We start from the raw sequence: 17306 nt of genomic DNA, 5'->3' as shown, positions 1-17306 counted from the left end.
TGTGAAGATTTATACGTGTAAGACTGCTAAAATGAAGACACATGTGTGTTACGGGTAGTAGTGATCTTTTCCTGAGGCAATATCCCTGGTAAAGCATGTTGGTTCACGCGGAATTCTTGCTAAAACAAAATCTGCAACTTTCTGGTTGTCAAGCATTAGTGGAACATATAGTTAATGTGATGAACCACACCTGTCAGAACATCTGTGAGAAGTTAAGACTTCATACATTGTCTAAACCAGTGTTTCATTTGTGTTAAAAACTAAAACTCTAGGTGTCGATTGAAATTTATATTGCAGCTTTTCAGACTTTTAAACACCACTGTATTTGGCATAAAGAGTAAAGGAATCGTGGCTTGTTTCGCAATAGGGAGGCTCAGAAATGACATATTTTTGTATGCAAAACCCGGAAGCGAGTTAGCATTTTAGGACCTCCGACTCCATCGCTCCAAAGTCTATGGGTTTTTTGAATGGATTTTTGGTAAATCGCCCGAAATAAGGTCTGTGGTAAACAAAACCTTTTTCACATTTTATTCTATGACATAAAACACACCAATTATAAGCTTGTGATTTTGAAAGCCTTATTGTGTGTTAAAAACAGCGGTTGCTAACAAGTTGCTAAAAGTGACTACTTCCTTTGGCAGAGACGTTAGACGTCATTGCGCATATAAAGCTCGCAAATAATGCAACATGGGCACAAATCTCTTAAAACGTAGATGCGGATTCATTCACGGAGTAATTACTTACCAGGGAACACATTTTTAAGAAAGTTTGAAAGATTTGTCGGAGGCTTGGTGGTGCAAAGGTGTGTCATGCATTCTGACTTCTTTACAATGTTAAACGTGTGGTCTTCTCATGCTTAACATGGTCAACCTGTCAAAAAACGAGTTGGGCGTATTACGTAGTATTTCTGTGCTCGATACACTCCCCCAGCGATCCTACAGGTTTCGGAATTTTTTATTCGAACATATAAAACTGTTTCGTAACAATTTTCTTACTCCCTTATTGGACAATTCTCCCGGAAAAGCACGCGGCAGCAAGGAGAGCAGGAGAAGGAGCATGCGCAGACATCACTTTCACTTGTGTGCAGGAGAGAGAGAAAGCATACGTTCGCGAAGTTCAGGTGTTTGTTTGTTCACTGCATTTGGGTGATGAATGTTATATAAACGGTGGATATAACGCTGGATTTGGAGATCGTTTGAAACTGATATATGGAGCCGTCTCAGCGCTAAAAGATGCCGGACATGAACCGCATGCGGTGAGTGAAACGGATGTCTGTGTTTTGTTGGCAATGGGTGCGCACGTGCTTTAGTTCAGCCTACCCCTCCCCCCCGCACACGCTGTATGCTTTCGGAAATAATCGTACAGCTGTACAGCCACGCAAAACACAAATTTTCTCCTAAGGGTGAGTGACAGGGTTATTTATAGATCCTTTGTTCAATGGATCACATGTATTTAGAACATGAGAGCAAGGCATTGAAAATGTCATGAGAATCAGCGGTGATTAGAGATGATGCCAGCCAGAGCCTGTGGGTGTCTCTATTATAGCAGCATGACCAAATATAAGGGTACTCTCTTTACACGAGAATACGACAGTATTAGGGGTTGTTCTGGCTTGATGATAACGATAGCTTGATATAACTATAACGTTTTTAAAATTGTTCTACATTTAAGAGAATAGCGGCTTTCACACCGCAATGAAACCAATAAAGATACAGAGGAACGATATTGCTGTAATCACTTCCGGGGGGGTTACCAGCTAGAGTGATAAAAGATTGACAGCTAATCAAAATCCATTCAAATTTAAGGGGTGCGCATTTAAAATGTGAAACTGGAGCACACAAGATTAGAATCAACTAGAGATGCACCGATACTAAATTTCTCCACCGATATCAGTAGACGTTTGTTCAGCGTGATATCTGCCGATACCGATTCTGAAGATTAGAAGGATATTTCTTAAGTCTTTAAATGTTATTAATTGATATAATGACTATGAATATTGAGGTAGTCATGTTTCTTAACATTTTCTACATACAGAGCACAAATTTTCCTGTTCTCTCTGCTTGCTTTTATTGGCCGATTATTGGCTGATATATCGGTGCATCTCTAGATTAAACACAATGCTATCATCTGCTGGTGTGAAGTAGGTCTGTCACAATGTTATATATTCACTTCACGGTTATCGTGGATAAAAAATATGCAGACACAATATTATTGTGGTATTTATTTGACATTCTTTACGAAATAATCAATGCCATTGGTCAGATTACTCCTCATTTTGTTTATTTTGTGTTTTATCTCTTTTTGGCCGCCAATGAATTACATTTTAAAAATGTGTATAGTTAACACGGTATTGATAGTAGCCGTTTTAATATCAAGGTTATTGCCGGTACTGATATGGTGTGACACCACTACTGTATATAGTTATAGTTATATTTAACGTTGTCGTTGTTGGTGTGAATGGGCCTTAATGCTGTAATTGGGCAATGGAATCATTTCATGGTCAAATGTCTAAGATGTCAAATAGAAAATCACGAGTACGGACAAACCACATCTCCACAACTCTGTTTACTATTTTCTGTAGACAATAGGAACACATGTACAGGTAGCGGCTACCTACTTGGAAAAGACTAAAATTCCTGAAAGTGTAAAAATATCCCATACAGGAGTATCATAAACTGTTTAGATGTTAATGTGCATTTAAACCAGCTTTAGTTGGTTAGCTGGGAGACCTGTATAAACCAGCAAAGCCAAGCTGACATTTAAGTGTTCAATAACCTGGTGTCCCTTCCAGAACCACCAAAGCAGCCCAATCTAACCAGCATGAGCAGACTGGGAGACCAGTAAACTACATGTGCACTCTTAAAAAAGGTGCTTTGCGATGCCATAGAAGAAATGTTTTTGTCCATAAAGAACCTTTAACATCCGAAGAATTATTAACATCTTCAGATTATAAAAATGTAAAAAAAAGAGATGATTCTTTAAAGAACCTTTGGCTGAATACTTCTTTGTCTACCAAAAATGGTTTGGCATCGCTGTGAAGAACCTTATTAGCACCTTTATTTTTAAGAGTGTGATTGCGTTAAGCAGTCTTTAGATTATGAAAAAGGGTGATTGGCTCTTTGAAGTTTTTCTAAAAGTCTGTTTCCTCACTTACTGTCTCTTACCTTCAGTGACTAAACTACTTCTGCTTTTCAAGTCACTTCTGTTTTCATTCAGACGTTAAAGTAGTTGGTGTACACTGTGTCATGTAGTTGTTATGTCTCTCTTTTCTTTGCGTGTCATGTGACAGTGTACTCCGGGGGACCTGAGAGCTTTGAGGAAGAACATGACCCTCTACCACTCAGAATCACAGCTGTCCTCTCTGCCCCAGCGTCAAGAAGCCCTGCTCAATGTGAGTCAATGTAAAAATAAATCAATCTGAAGAGGTTGGATGAGAGTGTGTGGAACAAAAAAAAGTGCCTGAAAAAGTATTAAAGAAATGGTTAGCAAATTTGGTAAAGAACCAAAATCAAAACCATGAATCTAAACCAAATTTTTAAAGTCATGTACGTAAAGAAGCCAAATACGTTATGAGAAAACGCAGAGAGAATAATTCAAAATAAAAGCTCAGATTTGGCGCTATAAAGAAACTGTGTGGAAGAAAGAGATCTGATCTTGATCTTTCATCTCTTGTATATTGCCATAGGTCTTTCTTTTACAGAACTGGAACTTTAAAATCTTTTTCCTCTCTTGGAAACAATTGGAGCACAATTCGATGCTAAAGAAAAGCAAATAATGAATGGAAAACAAAAGTGCCTTTGAACGTTTAGCCTTCAGGTGCGCACATGAAGAATGAACTGTATTTTGTGCTGTGTTCTGTATGGTTGCCTAGAGATCTTCTGAAAGATCTTGGAAAAAAGTCAATTCGGTTCTCGGAATTTTATTCATTTGTTTTGACCCGTTACCTCCTGTGAGGTCAAGCAACCATTTTATTAAATTTGACCTGTTTTATTGATTTTTGGTGTCACTTTAAAGTGATGTGTGGTTTGAACTAGAGCTCCACATCACAATCACACAGTATTGAACTACAGCACTATTTTGTGAGCAGCGTTAAATTGGCCGATTTTCATTTTAGATGTTATTTACTATACTAATGATTTCATAAGTTTGCATTACAGAGGCACTGTCTTCACACAAGATATAAATAAGGTTTTATTCATCGAATACATTGCCAATAATATAAAAATGGATGCGGTACTGTACTTCAAATGATGCACACTGTATCCTTAAAAGTACGTACTTTTTATAACTATGCAAATTAGCTTCGTCCTGACTTTTGCTCTCTCAGGACCAAGTTTGTCATGGATCTTTAAGCATCACTTGAGTCATTTAAAAATAGTTTTCTAGTGTCTCCATGGTAACCGCCTCATAATGTGCAGAATTCCTTCCTGGTGGTTTTGATGGATAAGCTCTCACATTAGACATCACAGTCTTGCTATGTTTTCCTGAACACTGCACACAACACAACACACAGATGTCTGTCGTGCTTTGCTTTAAAAGCGTTGCGAATGGGATATTTTCAGGCCTCTTCGGAGTTAATGTATGCGGATCATATCCGGCTCTTTTCTTCAAGCATGAATGATTAAATGATACCAGGCACTTTTTGTCCTCCACAGCTGTCTGGGCTGTTGTGTTTAGTGTTAAAATGAATGTTTTAAAGGGGTTGTAGTTTTCATTATGAATGAGCCTCGGAGCTCAACCCTGCTGAGTTAAGACGGATAACTGATGAATCAGGACATCACCAATGAGAAACACAATTATCATGTGTGTGTGCGCGAGTGTGTGTGTGTTAGAACCAGCTTTTGTTTACTTTAATTCTGACATTTTTAAAACTGTGGGCTAAGATTATGTCTCATACTATCTCTATAGTTTGGTTGGACCAGCTTGCTTAAGGTGGTTGACCAGCCAATGACCGCCTAGAAACCACCAACGTTTAGTGGTTTAGCTGGATTTTCAGCCAAGCTGGATGCCTCCTTACAAATCACTGTTGCTGTGGTGGGTCAACTGAACAGCGATCGTAACAGATGGCCCGTACACTTTTTGATTTAGAGAAGACATTTACATTTTCAAGACTGTGGCCAGTTGTCACAATGAATATATCTCACCGACTAAAAGGCTTTGAGTTCAAAGCCCAATTACCAGTAGTGACTGGGGTCCGTGTAGTGTGGCAGATTCTTGGGTTTATCACTAATCTATAATTAACCCTATAGCTGTAGTTTTTCATTGTAAGTACTGAAAACTTGCAGATGTCCTTTTTTGGAGAGGTCAAGTGTTCTGTTGTAAAAATCAAGGGTGACACGCTTATTTTGATTGACAGGCCATAAGTACATAGGGGGTGCTTTTGAGTTTGGGTTTCGTCTCTTCTACTGTGATTATTACATACTGTCTGCCCAGCCATATGCTAAATTTTCATGTTTCCCTACTTAAACTAATTAATTAAATATAAACTCTAGAAGATCTAGAACAGTGATTCTCAAGGGGCCCCGGATTTTTTCAAGGGGGCCTCAAGATGATTAATGATTTAAAATTAGACTAAATGAGCATTGCAATACATTTTAATTAAGATTGCTATTTCTTAATATTTGTATAATGCAGTGGTTCTCAAACTGTGGGCCGTGGCCCCCTGGGGGGCACCAAGATGGATCCAGGGGGGGCACAGATTTTGTGGCATTATATGAAATATAGAAATGTATCATACATTTTATGCAATCAAACATCAGAAAAATAAGACCACCAACCAAAAGTATTGATGTTCCAGCATTGTATAACAGAATTTGGTTTTGGTTTAATTAAAATTCAAAGTTTAAGATTATACGTTTTTATTTGGGGGCGCAAAGCAATGCACTCTTCACAAAGGGGGCCTTACAACGAAAAAGTTTGAGAACCACTGGTATAATGAACAAGCGCATTCAGGTAATGCCAAGCTCTGAAATATTTCATTGGGTATAGTTTTGTGAGTGAGAGGGGGCGCTTTGAATAATGTTAAATCTCTTTTGTTTCATTTAAGTATCAACTTAGTCTGAGATGTTTCTCCTAAGATTGCTTAGAAATAAAAAATAAAAATAGAAACATATCTTCAATAATCTTGTTCTTCAATAATATTGACTTTTGATAGCAGACTTGACAAATCTGAGATCAATTTGTGATACGGTTGAGATCTCTTCTGAAACTCTAATAGAGACATTTGTGAGATTTCTGGCTCTTTCTGAGGAAAAATATCTGAGACGCAGGAGCAAAGTTTTCAAGCAAGTTTCCATTTGCTCTACATTTAATCTTGTTGTCTAGAAGAAATAAGTGAGATAATAAAGAGATATCTATGATTTGTCTGTCTTATGATATGATTTAATTTGAATAGCATTATCTGTATGCACGTGGATGAATATTTAGGTGGGACAGTTACACAAATGGTTGCTTTTCCCATAGTTATGAGGTTATGTTAGCTTAAAACAACTGTCCTAAATGGTTATCCTTGTAAATGTAGTTTTGCAACAGGAGAAAAAAACTGAACAACTAAAAAAATCTGATTTACTGTATAAAGGTAAACAGTGTTCTTAGGACATTGTTACAATATAAATTATTCACTTATTCTGTTGGACAAATCAACGGATTGTTAAACAGTACCTTTTTGCTGTTTTATGAATTACGTTGTGGATAGTTGTTTTCAGCCTAAAATATTTTTTGAGGAAAGTTTTTAACACTGTTCTTTTTGTACACTCGCTCAATAACTTAGTTTTTGTCATTTTTACCCCAAAAATAGTTACCAGTTTTAGCCCAATAATCCCCAAAATGTTGGAACAAAAAGATAGTTTTAACTTACTGTATATGTTTTTCCAGTGATAAACTGACCATCATATATGTTCTGTTCTCCAGGGGACAGGAAGACTCCCAACCAGTGAATCTTCACCATCCACAGGGTTTCTCTCATCTGTACAGAAACCTGAGGCTGTGGTACATGCCATGAAGGTACACAAACCATCCTCTCTTGACACTCCACACATACACAAACACACAGGCCACTATAATTTCATTAGTGTCTTTTTTATAGTGATATGATCACATGGCAGTCTTTTAAAAGCTGTAGGCTTAAAATTAGATCCAAAATTGAATCTTTTTCTGCTGTAACAGGATTAGTTTTGTGCTTTCATAAAGGGCATTGCTGTTAATATACTTGACCCCACAAAGTATTTGGACATTTAAGCACTTAAGTGTATGAATGTCATTGCATTAGATGATTAGAAAAAATAGCACAGAAGCACTTCAAGCAGAACATTTTTATAATAAAATGTTTGTTTTATACACTTCTAAATAATTTAAAACAATACTGTATATTAGGGCTGTTCAACAATTAATCACGATTTGCACGGTGCATGTTAATTTTGTATGAATGTTGTACATAAACATACATGTATATATTTAAGAAAAATATAATTATGAATAAATGTTCATATATAATTTTATTAATTCATAAATATTATTATATACATGTATATACAGTAGTATTTCCCAAAAATATAAATGTATGTGCTTAATAATAAATAAATACAAAATAAATATGCACAGTGCACAGACATATATTATGTAAACACAAACATTTGTTCTGGATGCAATTAATCATGATTAATTGTTGAACAGCCCTACAATAGATATACAACGCTGTTTTAACACAAAGCATCGTTACGTATATAAACAGTATATTGTGATTGTTATTTTAAAAGATTTAAAATGTTTGTAGAATGTGCTAAAATGGTCGATAGGAAATGGTGTGAAAAGCTATCCTAATAAACAAATGCTCTTGGCCGTGTAATAACAGGTTCTGGAGGTCCATGATAATCTCGACAAGAAGCTTCCAGAAGAAAATGAGGAAGACCTGAGTGAAAAAGAAAAGGCCATAGTACGAGAGATGTGCAATGTGAGTAATTCTTCTCTCTCTGATCTTTTACTTTCGTTATTTACAATGTTATTGGTTCACTAAGCATCATATTGATGACACTCTACACTAGGGATTTATTCATTGCGATTAGTTAACATGCATTAGCACGAACAATACATTTTTACAGCATTTATTTGTAAATAATGAATTTTTTTATGAACTAAGGTTAATAAATGGTGTAGAACTATTCTTGTTGCTAGTTTGTGTTAGCTAATGCAGTTAACTAATGTTAAGAAATGAAACCTTATTGCAAAGTGTTATCGTGCGTTTTATTGTAAATTGTGCTCTGATTCATACAGTATATGATATTCTATAAAGGTTGTCTTAGCAAGGAATTGAATCCGAGGTGGACAGATCTTAGTGAAATGAAACGTAGTGTGTGCTTCTCAGACAGGTTGGTACACAGAGCTCCGAAGTCGTGATAGAGGGAGAGGGTTTGATGTGTTTGTCGGGCCCCTCGATGGAATGTAGAAACAGAGGAATCCAACTGAGTGCACAAGAACACCTCTGTCCAGCTCACCTGGAGCTCCTCGGCTTGTTCAACACTATTGTGAACACTGTTGATAGACTTCTTATCTTTAAGGATGTTTTGGATTCTTGTGGAATATTCTAGGAGGAATTCACTAAGAACGACAGTGATTTATGATTTCTAGAGAATGTACACAAGCGTCTGTTTTAAACACAATAAACCCGCTGGTCTCTGTGGGTGTTAAAAGCACTAGAAGTGCATATTGTGTGCATTCTGTAATAAGCCTAATTTAGAAAGAAAGGAAGAAAGTGGTATTTCAGTCAATGATGTTGTGTGGCTGATGTGAGGCTGAAACGGTATAACACAGTTCCCTTTGATTGGGGTTGAGAACCTATCATCTTCTGAGTATTTTGAAAAGGCCAATGAAAATTGGCGAATGAAATTTGCATGCCGGACTCCTCCCCGGATGTCCGGGTATAAGAGGGAAGCCGGCGTGCTCATTCATTCACCATTTGTTCTTCAGAGCCTCTGCATCTGATGAGCGACACAGCGATCTTCAGTGATCAATATTCTGCTGGAATCTACAACGTGGTGCAGCGGACGGTCCCTTCCTGCAGTGACTCTCCCTTGGGCGTCTCGGCAGTTCCAGAGGTGTTCGAGCAAATTTTCTTTTCTAAAAGAGCAAATTTCTCCACCGGGGCTTGTCCCGCTGTTCTCATGGGTGCAATACACTCATCGAGGAGGGGGACGGACACGATGCCTGCTTCCAGTACGCTGGGGCAGACGTTGTGGATGCGTCCTGCCCGCACTGCGGGCGGTAACGATTCAGATGTTGCGTCACTGGTGGCTGTGTTCCCACGGGACTCAGCCACCACCTCGACTACGGCCCTGCCATCCGCTACGGCTAGCAGCGAGGGTGATATGAGGATTACTGTGAGCGATAATCCGCCAGCCGATGGCTCACGGACCGTTCGCACCTCGTCTCGCTCGTCTGATCGTCCCCCAGGAGACGGTCCCACTGTCTTACTCCTCAATCACGTATTCGGACACGATTCGTGAAGATGAGGTCTTGCAGCATCGGGGGGTGACATACTGCCATCCGACTCCGATGATTCCTTGGGGTCCCTCCCTCGGGGGTCGAGCCCAGGAAGAAGCGGGCGTCGAAATGTCAGCCATGCTTTCCCGGGCCGCCATGAGTGTTGGGTTGCAGTGCACGCAACCCAACACGCCGCGCCCGCCCCCGTGCACGCCGCGCCCGCCCCCAGTGCCGTGTTTACCGGAAGTGCATGAGGAACTTAGTAAGACCTGGAAACGCCCCCTTTCCGGCACGTTTCACGTCAAACAAAATTCTGTCACCCTCTCTTCCCTTGAGGTTGAGACGGCTAGAGGATACGTCGATGTCCCCCAGGTGGAGTGTGCCACCGCGGTGCACCTGTGCCCGTAGGGGGGGCTCGACCTAGACTCCCGTCCAGAGCATGTGCGGTCTCGACATCTCTGGTGTCGAGAGCTTACATTGCGGTGGACCAAGCTGTCTCCTCTCTCCACGCTATGGCTCCTGCCAGGCCAGGGCGTTAAGATAGCTCCACGGGGGTAAGACCGACCTAGCGCTTATGCAGGAACTCTGTGCCGCCACCGACCTCGCTCTACGGGCAACCAAGGTGACCACGCGGGCCCTGGGTCGGACGATGTCCACACTTATGGTCCATGAGAAACTCCTGTGGCCGAACCTTGCGCAGATGAGTAAGCCGAGAAGGTCCGCTTTCTCGACGCACCCGTCTCGCAAGGAGGGGGCTGGTTGGTGTTACTGTCGAGCCGCAGTTCTCGACAGTAAAGAAGCAGTCCTCCCGTGCCGCGACTCGGCTGCCTCGGCCGTCGAGCCCCATGCACCGTCTGCTTCCCAGCAGCCCTGGTCCTCTTCAACGCCCTCCAGTTCTGGCGCCCCCCCACTCAGGCGGCCCCCTGGAGGAGACAGCGAAGAGGAGACCATCGCCGCATCAGCAGCGGCGGAAGTCACCCTCATGGGAAGACCTCAGGGAGATTAAGGCTACCATTGTGCCCGACCCCAGCAACATCGCTGGGAAATCGGATAGGGACGGATCCTGCCCCGTCTCACCATCTGCTGGCCCCCTCCGGGGGGCTAGCGCCCACTTACTCTCAAAAGAGAGTCTCCTCTCTCTCTGGGTTATCACAGCCGCTCCCACCCTCGGCACGATGGTGGATGGCAACTCGACGTTGCGTCACGGCGAAGCGCATTGTCGAGTATAAACACCACCCCTCAGCACTCTGTGCGTTGAGCTGTGTAGTCGCCAGGCAGGAAAAACAGCAGAGCCGATCTCCTCCCCGGGGGACCTCCCCCGGCAAGGAATCCGTACTGCTAGCTATCGAACCACCCCCGGGGGGACGATGAAGAAGATCGAACCTTTAGTCCCCCTGTCACAGTTCTGGGAGCCTGCGGGTCCCTGTCAGGCTGACTAGGGAAGATGATCCGCCTCGGCTACGCGATCCAGTCGCCCAAGTTCAGGGCATCTTATTTACCTCAGTCAGAGGCTAGGATGCTCCCGTACTTTGGGCCGAGGTCGCCACCCTTCTGGCGAAGGAAGGGATCGAGCCCGTCCAGCAGCCGAGATGTTCAACGGGTGTTGCAGCCCGTACTTCATTGTCCCCAAGAAAGGCAGGGGGCTGCGCCCTATCTTGAATCTGTGTGTTCTGAACAGGCACCTACACAAGCTGCCTTTCAGAGTGATCACGCAGAAGCGCATCCTGACGTTCGTCAGGTGTCAGGACTGGTTCATAGCAATCGACCTGAAGGCTCGACAAGGCCAGGGAAGAGGAGCATCAAGTGGTACTAGTTATGCCCCTTTGGCCTAACCAGGACTTGGTTCTCGGAGCTAAGGCTCTGACAGCAACTCCCCCCCTGGCGAAGATCCTGCTTCCCCAGTGGAAGGGGCACGTTACGGCATCCCAGGCAGAACCTGGACTCCATGTCTGGACGGGACGAGGAGATCCTGAGTGACCCACCCCCGGTCTGTTTGGGACGTCACTCAGGCTAGGGCCTCGGCCACTGGGCGGCTATACGCCCATAGGAGGCGCCCCTTCTCATCCTGGTGCTCTTCTCGGCGAGAAGACCCACAGAGTTGCTCGATCGGGAATGGGCTGTCCCTTCCTCAAGAGAGACTGCGGAGTAACCTCTCCCCCCTCCTCACTGGGAGTGTATGTAGCCGCTACGGCCGCTCATTATGACCCAGTTGCTGGGTAGCCTCTGGGATGGCACGACCTGGTCATTAGGTTCCTAAGGGGCGCGAGAAGGCGACCACCTTATCTGCGCTCCGTACCCTCTTGCGACCCAGGTGGCGGGCCTCAAGAGGCCCCGCCCCCTTCGAGCCTCTCAGAGCTGCCGCTCTTTCTCACTCTCGATAAAGACGGCTCTCCTGATGGCGCTCACCTCCAAGAGGGTAGGGGACCTGCAAGCACCCTCCGTGTCCACAGATTGCCTAGAACTCGGGGCCGGGGATTCTCACGTTATCTTGAGACCCCGCCACGGCTACGTGCCCAAAGTTCCCACCACTCTCCCGAGAGACCAGGTGGTGAACCTGCAGGCGTTCCCCACCGGGGAGGAAGACCCAACCTTCCGTGTTGTGTCCAGTACGCGCACTGCGCCTCTACTTGGACCGTACGCAGAGCCCAGAAGCTCTGAGTAGCTCTTTGTCTGTTTCGGAGGTCAGCAGAGGGGAGGGCTGTCTCCAAATAGAGGCTGGCGCACTGGATCGTGGATGCCGTCATTATGGCATATTGATCTCAATTCGCCCCTGCCCGTTGGGAGTGAGCCACACTCCTCATGGGCACTGGCTCAGGGCACCTCTCTAGCAGACGTCTGCAGAGCTGCGGGTTGGGTTATGCCCAACAACTCCGTGAGGTTCTAATACCTACGCGCGGAACCGGTGTCAGCCCGCATCCTGAAGGGCAATGTGTAGGACCGGCAGCCGGTAGGGCGTACGCCTGCGAAAGCCCTTCCCCCTTCCTCTAGGGGGATCAGCGGCTCTTATGCCTCCCCTCTTTCCCCCACTGGGTAAAGAACAGGCATTTTATCTATCACTAGCACCTTCCTCGGGGCAGGCTGGGCAGAGCAGCCCTGCCCCCTTAGGCCGGGGAACAGTTGAGTTATCTCCCACATAGCTCTAACCGGACCTAGTGCTCCAGACGTGGTAGCCCCCCCCCCTCCGTGGGCTGTTCCGTCTGATGTATCCTCCTGAATGGTTCCCACCTCGGCAACCCATGACCTCCCTAGGTGGACTCCCACCTTGCGGTTAACTCCTGCAGTCCGTACATTCTTCCATGAGTTCTCCTCTGATGGTGAGACCATTTGGTGTCTCCACTAATTCCTCCCTACGGTAGATAGTGGTCTCTGCAGCGTTTTTCCCCCAGAAGGGAATAATGCTTACCCAGTGGCCCTTACGATGCCGGGCGGCTTCTCGCTGGTTAGAGAACTAAGGCCTCCGCCCGTGACGGCCGGTGGCAGGGGCTTCCCATCTTTTCTCAAAAGCTCTGGGACCCCCTACCTCTCCACTGGACGGTTACAATTTCACGTTAGCGCCTACGTCTGACTCGCCCAGGCCAGTCAACGTCGCTCCGCTAGAGATTGTGGCGCAGATCAGCGCTGTGGCGTCTTCCATAAGAACCCCAATCTGTCGGTTTGACACAATGTCGAGAGACCAACAGAAAGGGAACGTCTTGGTTATGGATGTAACCTCAGTTCCCTGATGGAGGGAACGAGACGTTGTGTCCTTTATTGCACAACACTGGCCACCCGCCGCAGCGGTCGGGGGGATGCTCTCAGGCTCCTCAGACCAAACGGTGAATGAATGAGCACGCCGGCTTCCCTCTTATACCCGGACATCCGGGGAGGAGTCCGGCATGCAAATTTCATTCGCCAATTTTCATTGGCCTTTTCAAAATACTCAGAAGATGATAGGTTCTCAAGACGAACCCCAATCTGTCGGTTCGACACAATGTCTCGTTCCCTCCATAAGGGAACCGAGGTTACATCCGTAACCAAGACGTTTTAATTACTAGAGATGCACCGATATATCGGCCAATAATCGGTATTGATCGATAAAACCAATAATCGTCTATCGGCCCATAGTTTAAAAACAGCCGATGATCAGGGCTGATATATCCTGTCAATCAAACGAGGATAGAAAAATGCAATGAATTTGTGCTCTGTATAAAGAAAATGTTAAGAAACATCACCAGTTTAATGTTCAATATTAACATCATTATACAAATTAGTAACATTAATAAAGTTAAGAAATATGAATTTAATCTTCAGAATCAGTATCAGCAGATATCACTCTGAAAAATCGGTATCGGTGGTGTCATGGCTCTGCTTCATTTAGTCATGTTTTTCTTGGTCCTGTAGCAGAGTCATGACAAAGTCTTTGGTTATGTGTGGAGAGAAACATATTATTGTCCTTTTGACAATAATGTGCGTTCTCTCCAGTGTCTCGTCATTGGCCCCGCCCCTCTCGTTTCCTTGTTATCTTTCCCTGAGTGTTTGATTACCCACACCTGCCCCGTGTCGTTATCCCTCGTTTGTCTTGCCTATAAATACCCTCTTGTTTCTTTGTCTTGTGTTCGTGGATTGCCTGTTGTACTTCGTTCCATGTGTGCCTTGTGCCTTGTTCGTTATGTTCCTGCTCCCCGTTTAGTGTTGGTATTTGTTTATAGTATTCTTGTTATTTTTGACCTTGTTTTGTCTTGCCCCCTCGTGGGAAGTTTTTGTTTGTATTTATCCTTAGTTGATTTTCCCCCATCGTGGGTTTTTGTTTTGTCTTGGAATTTGTTATTAATAAATATTATCTGTTAACCCCTTCACTGCCATTGCTTGCATTTGGGTTCTTCTTTCCTGCCGATCGTGACAGGTGGAGAAATTTAGTATCGGTGCATCTCTAGTAATTACAGACAAAAAGACATAAACAAAAGACATACAGATCATTTGTGAAACTATTAACAATCATTATTACACGGCTCATTTGAATGCTTGATTCTGATTGGCCAGTCGCGACATTCCAAGGGTTGTTATTTTCAAATAACAACCGCTCAAAACTAATAACACCCTGTAACTCGGATACTGCAACTCATTTTGAGAGGGGCAGTTTAATATTAAACCAAAAATAATTATAAATATGTCTTTTAATCAAATATATGACATTATATTTACAAATGATTAAACAAATTTGCCTGTTCGTGATTACTTACCTGTTACTTTAAAACCGAAACTAAACGGCTTTTCCTCGCGGAAGGTCAGCATTCCGTAAAAATGAGCTAATACAATATTTCAAATTCACATTTCATGTCCAGTTTTTTTCTCATGTGGCAAGTAGCCGTGTAATAAGCGGCATAATGTACAAACAGCCGGCTGTTATCGCGAAATAAGCCCCTTCAGTGTGATATAAGACCTTCCGCTTCGCGTCTGTCCTGATCACACTGTCTGGGCTTATTTCTGCGATAACAACCGGCGATAAGAACAAAATGCAAGAATGTTTATTAAACTGTTTTGTGTGTGTGATCAGGTTGTTTGGCGTAAGCTCGGCGACGCGGCGGGATCAAAGCCATCCATTCGACAGCAGCTCTCTGGAAACCAGTTCAAAGGTCCTCTATAGCAGCTCCAAAAGAGGAGGAACGTTCATCCTTCTGATCCTCACCCATCAAACTCCAGCAGGGCCAAACTGAGCAACTGTTACCGCCATGAACGGACAACATATACACTCGCGTTAACACGGGATCACTGCATAACAGTGTTCAGATGTAGTACATTCAGTGTCACCCAGAGCAATAATGGGCATTTTTAAAATCAATCATATACGTTATTTTTAATTATAGTGCATCTTAGTTCAATCCATGGCCCTGCCCCAAATGGTGCCCTTGATTTACCCATTTGGATTATCGCCAATAGACTTGCAAGAGGGACCCTGAGGGTGCCATTCAAAACTGAGCTCATAAAATGTTCATAACCGGCAGCTAGTCATATTTAGTCGACTTTCTTTGTTTCTAATTTGCAAAACAGTGATGTGAGAACTCATGTCTTTGTCCCACCAACCTTCTGGACGATTTCACTGAACTTCTTTCACAACAAAGTGGGCATTATCAGAACCCTTCACTCCATTGTGCCCTCTTCTCCTGTACAGCAGTTATATTACCCAAATGACTCTGAATCATACTGTAAGATATGTATAAAAGCATCAGATCACTTTATTATTATGTTATTATGTCTTTATAGGTGTTTTTACTTGTTTTGTAGTGGCTGATTTTTAGGTACGCTACTTAAACGACGATTGGGGTTTTCTTAACAGCGCCACAATTTTTGCAGCACAACTTTAGATATGTTCTCTGTGATTTTCTGTATGTAGAAACGTTGACAAGTTCTCTCTACCAAAAGCTGTTTTTGTACGTTCAAGATGTCAAATTTGAAAACCGTGTGCGCCGCATGCTCGACAATCACGTCTCTCAGGTCTGGGGAAATGACACGCGTACAACGTAATGCGCTTGACACAATACATCTGTCTTTTCCAGCACTTCTTTAGATATGTCCTTGATTATACTTGCTTAAGGACAGCTCGTGACATCCATTTTTATGAACCTGCTGCCAGTCACACTTAAGATATGGACAGAAATGAACTCGCGTGATTTGCGACAGCGCTTGAGCACACAAGTGACCTCTACATGGAAAGTATTGCAGAAAGCAGCAGCGGTAAATGGGATAAAAGACGAAAAATCATTCACAAAGTCTGCCTTTGTGTTTATGAAAGTGAAAAAGGAAGTGTATTTAATCTGTTGATGTCATTAATGAAACGCATGACTATAACAGCTTAACTTACATAAAAGCATAGTAAGATCCCTCTTTTCTTCCTTTATTTTCCAAACAGTGTCCAAACAATGTCTAATATATATCACATCAGAGGTGTTTTGCTTCATGCACGAGTTTGATTTGACCCCACCTTACACAAACACAAGATGCTAATGTTCTTAATGAAAAGCTGCAAACAAAATCCTCCAGATAAAGTGCCCTTTCTTATGAGAAACAGTCAGAAAACAAAGTCATGAATTTGGGTGATTTTATTTGGCATGTGCTCTTTTGTGCATGAGGTTTTATTTGAAGCGTATGCTGCCTGTACCCTCTACCCTGTGTTTTATTGTGTGTGAAGTTTTATCTTGTCTTCAGTGTTAATAGGGGAAGCATGTCTGCAGATTCCTGCACAAGTCGGGAAAGATGCGGCTGGTATTTTATGGCAAACACGTAAAGAAAAAGTTGTACAAAGTGAAAACAGACCAATTTTATCAATAAACATAATATTACTTAATGTGTTTTTCGGCCCTTTATTGCAAATGTACTTTTACAGATACTAGAACAAAATGCAGGTCATAAAAAGCTGTTAGTTTTTAGCCATTAGTTATTCCCAAAATGATTTTATTATTATGAGAGAAACTTTAGTTTCTAAACAAATGCACCACTAGACAAATTTCACCATAGTGAAAGCACAGATGACAATGATTTAAATACCCATGTGAGGTCCTGATGTTTTTAAAGAATGTTTTATTATTTTAAACTATGATTTTCCATAGTCAGGTAATGTGCCGCTTTTAGAATTGTCACATCCATAATGGTACATATTCTCATTAATTGGCACATTAAAATATAAGAGCAATCCCTTCTCCATTTGTTGGCTATTATTGCATCTGGTTTGTGCAGTTTTCTGATGTCTGGACTATTAACAGGGGTTTAGGAAAATAAACAAAGGGTTTAATGTATTAATAAAAATAAGTACATTCACTTAGATTATAGTTTATATTTCAAGTTTTGACAGTCACACT

At 42.8% G+C, this 17306-nt stretch overlaps 1 protein-coding gene across 2 annotated transcripts in view; it reads left to right on the top strand.

Moving 5' to 3' along the window:
• The window catches only part of ccdc85cb (coiled-coil domain containing 85C, b), a 55928-nt gene extending 38823 nt beyond the window's left edge, over positions 1-17105 (top strand). For both annotated transcript variants that reach the window (XM_057353828.1, XM_057353827.1), the window contains 4 exons: positions 3290-3391; positions 6910-7002; positions 7850-7948; positions 15008-17105. In XM_057353828.1, the coding sequence (XP_057209811.1) occupies positions 3290-3391; positions 6910-7002; positions 7850-7948; positions 15008-15097 (384 nt within the window). In that variant the 3' untranslated portion in view covers positions 15098-17105. The remainder of the gene's footprint in view (positions 1-3289; positions 3392-6909; positions 7003-7849; positions 7949-15007) is intronic.
• The last annotated feature ends 201 nt before the right edge of the window (positions 17106-17306 follow it).

This window comes from Triplophysa rosa, linkage group LG15, assembly GCF_024868665.1.
Source record: "Triplophysa rosa linkage group LG15, Trosa_1v2, whole genome shotgun sequence".
Taxonomy (NCBI): Eukaryota; Metazoa; Chordata; class Actinopteri; order Cypriniformes; family Nemacheilidae; genus Triplophysa; species Triplophysa rosa.
The sequence above is the reverse complement of the archived record's forward strand: the minus strand, read 5'-3'. Positions and strand labels throughout refer to the sequence as shown.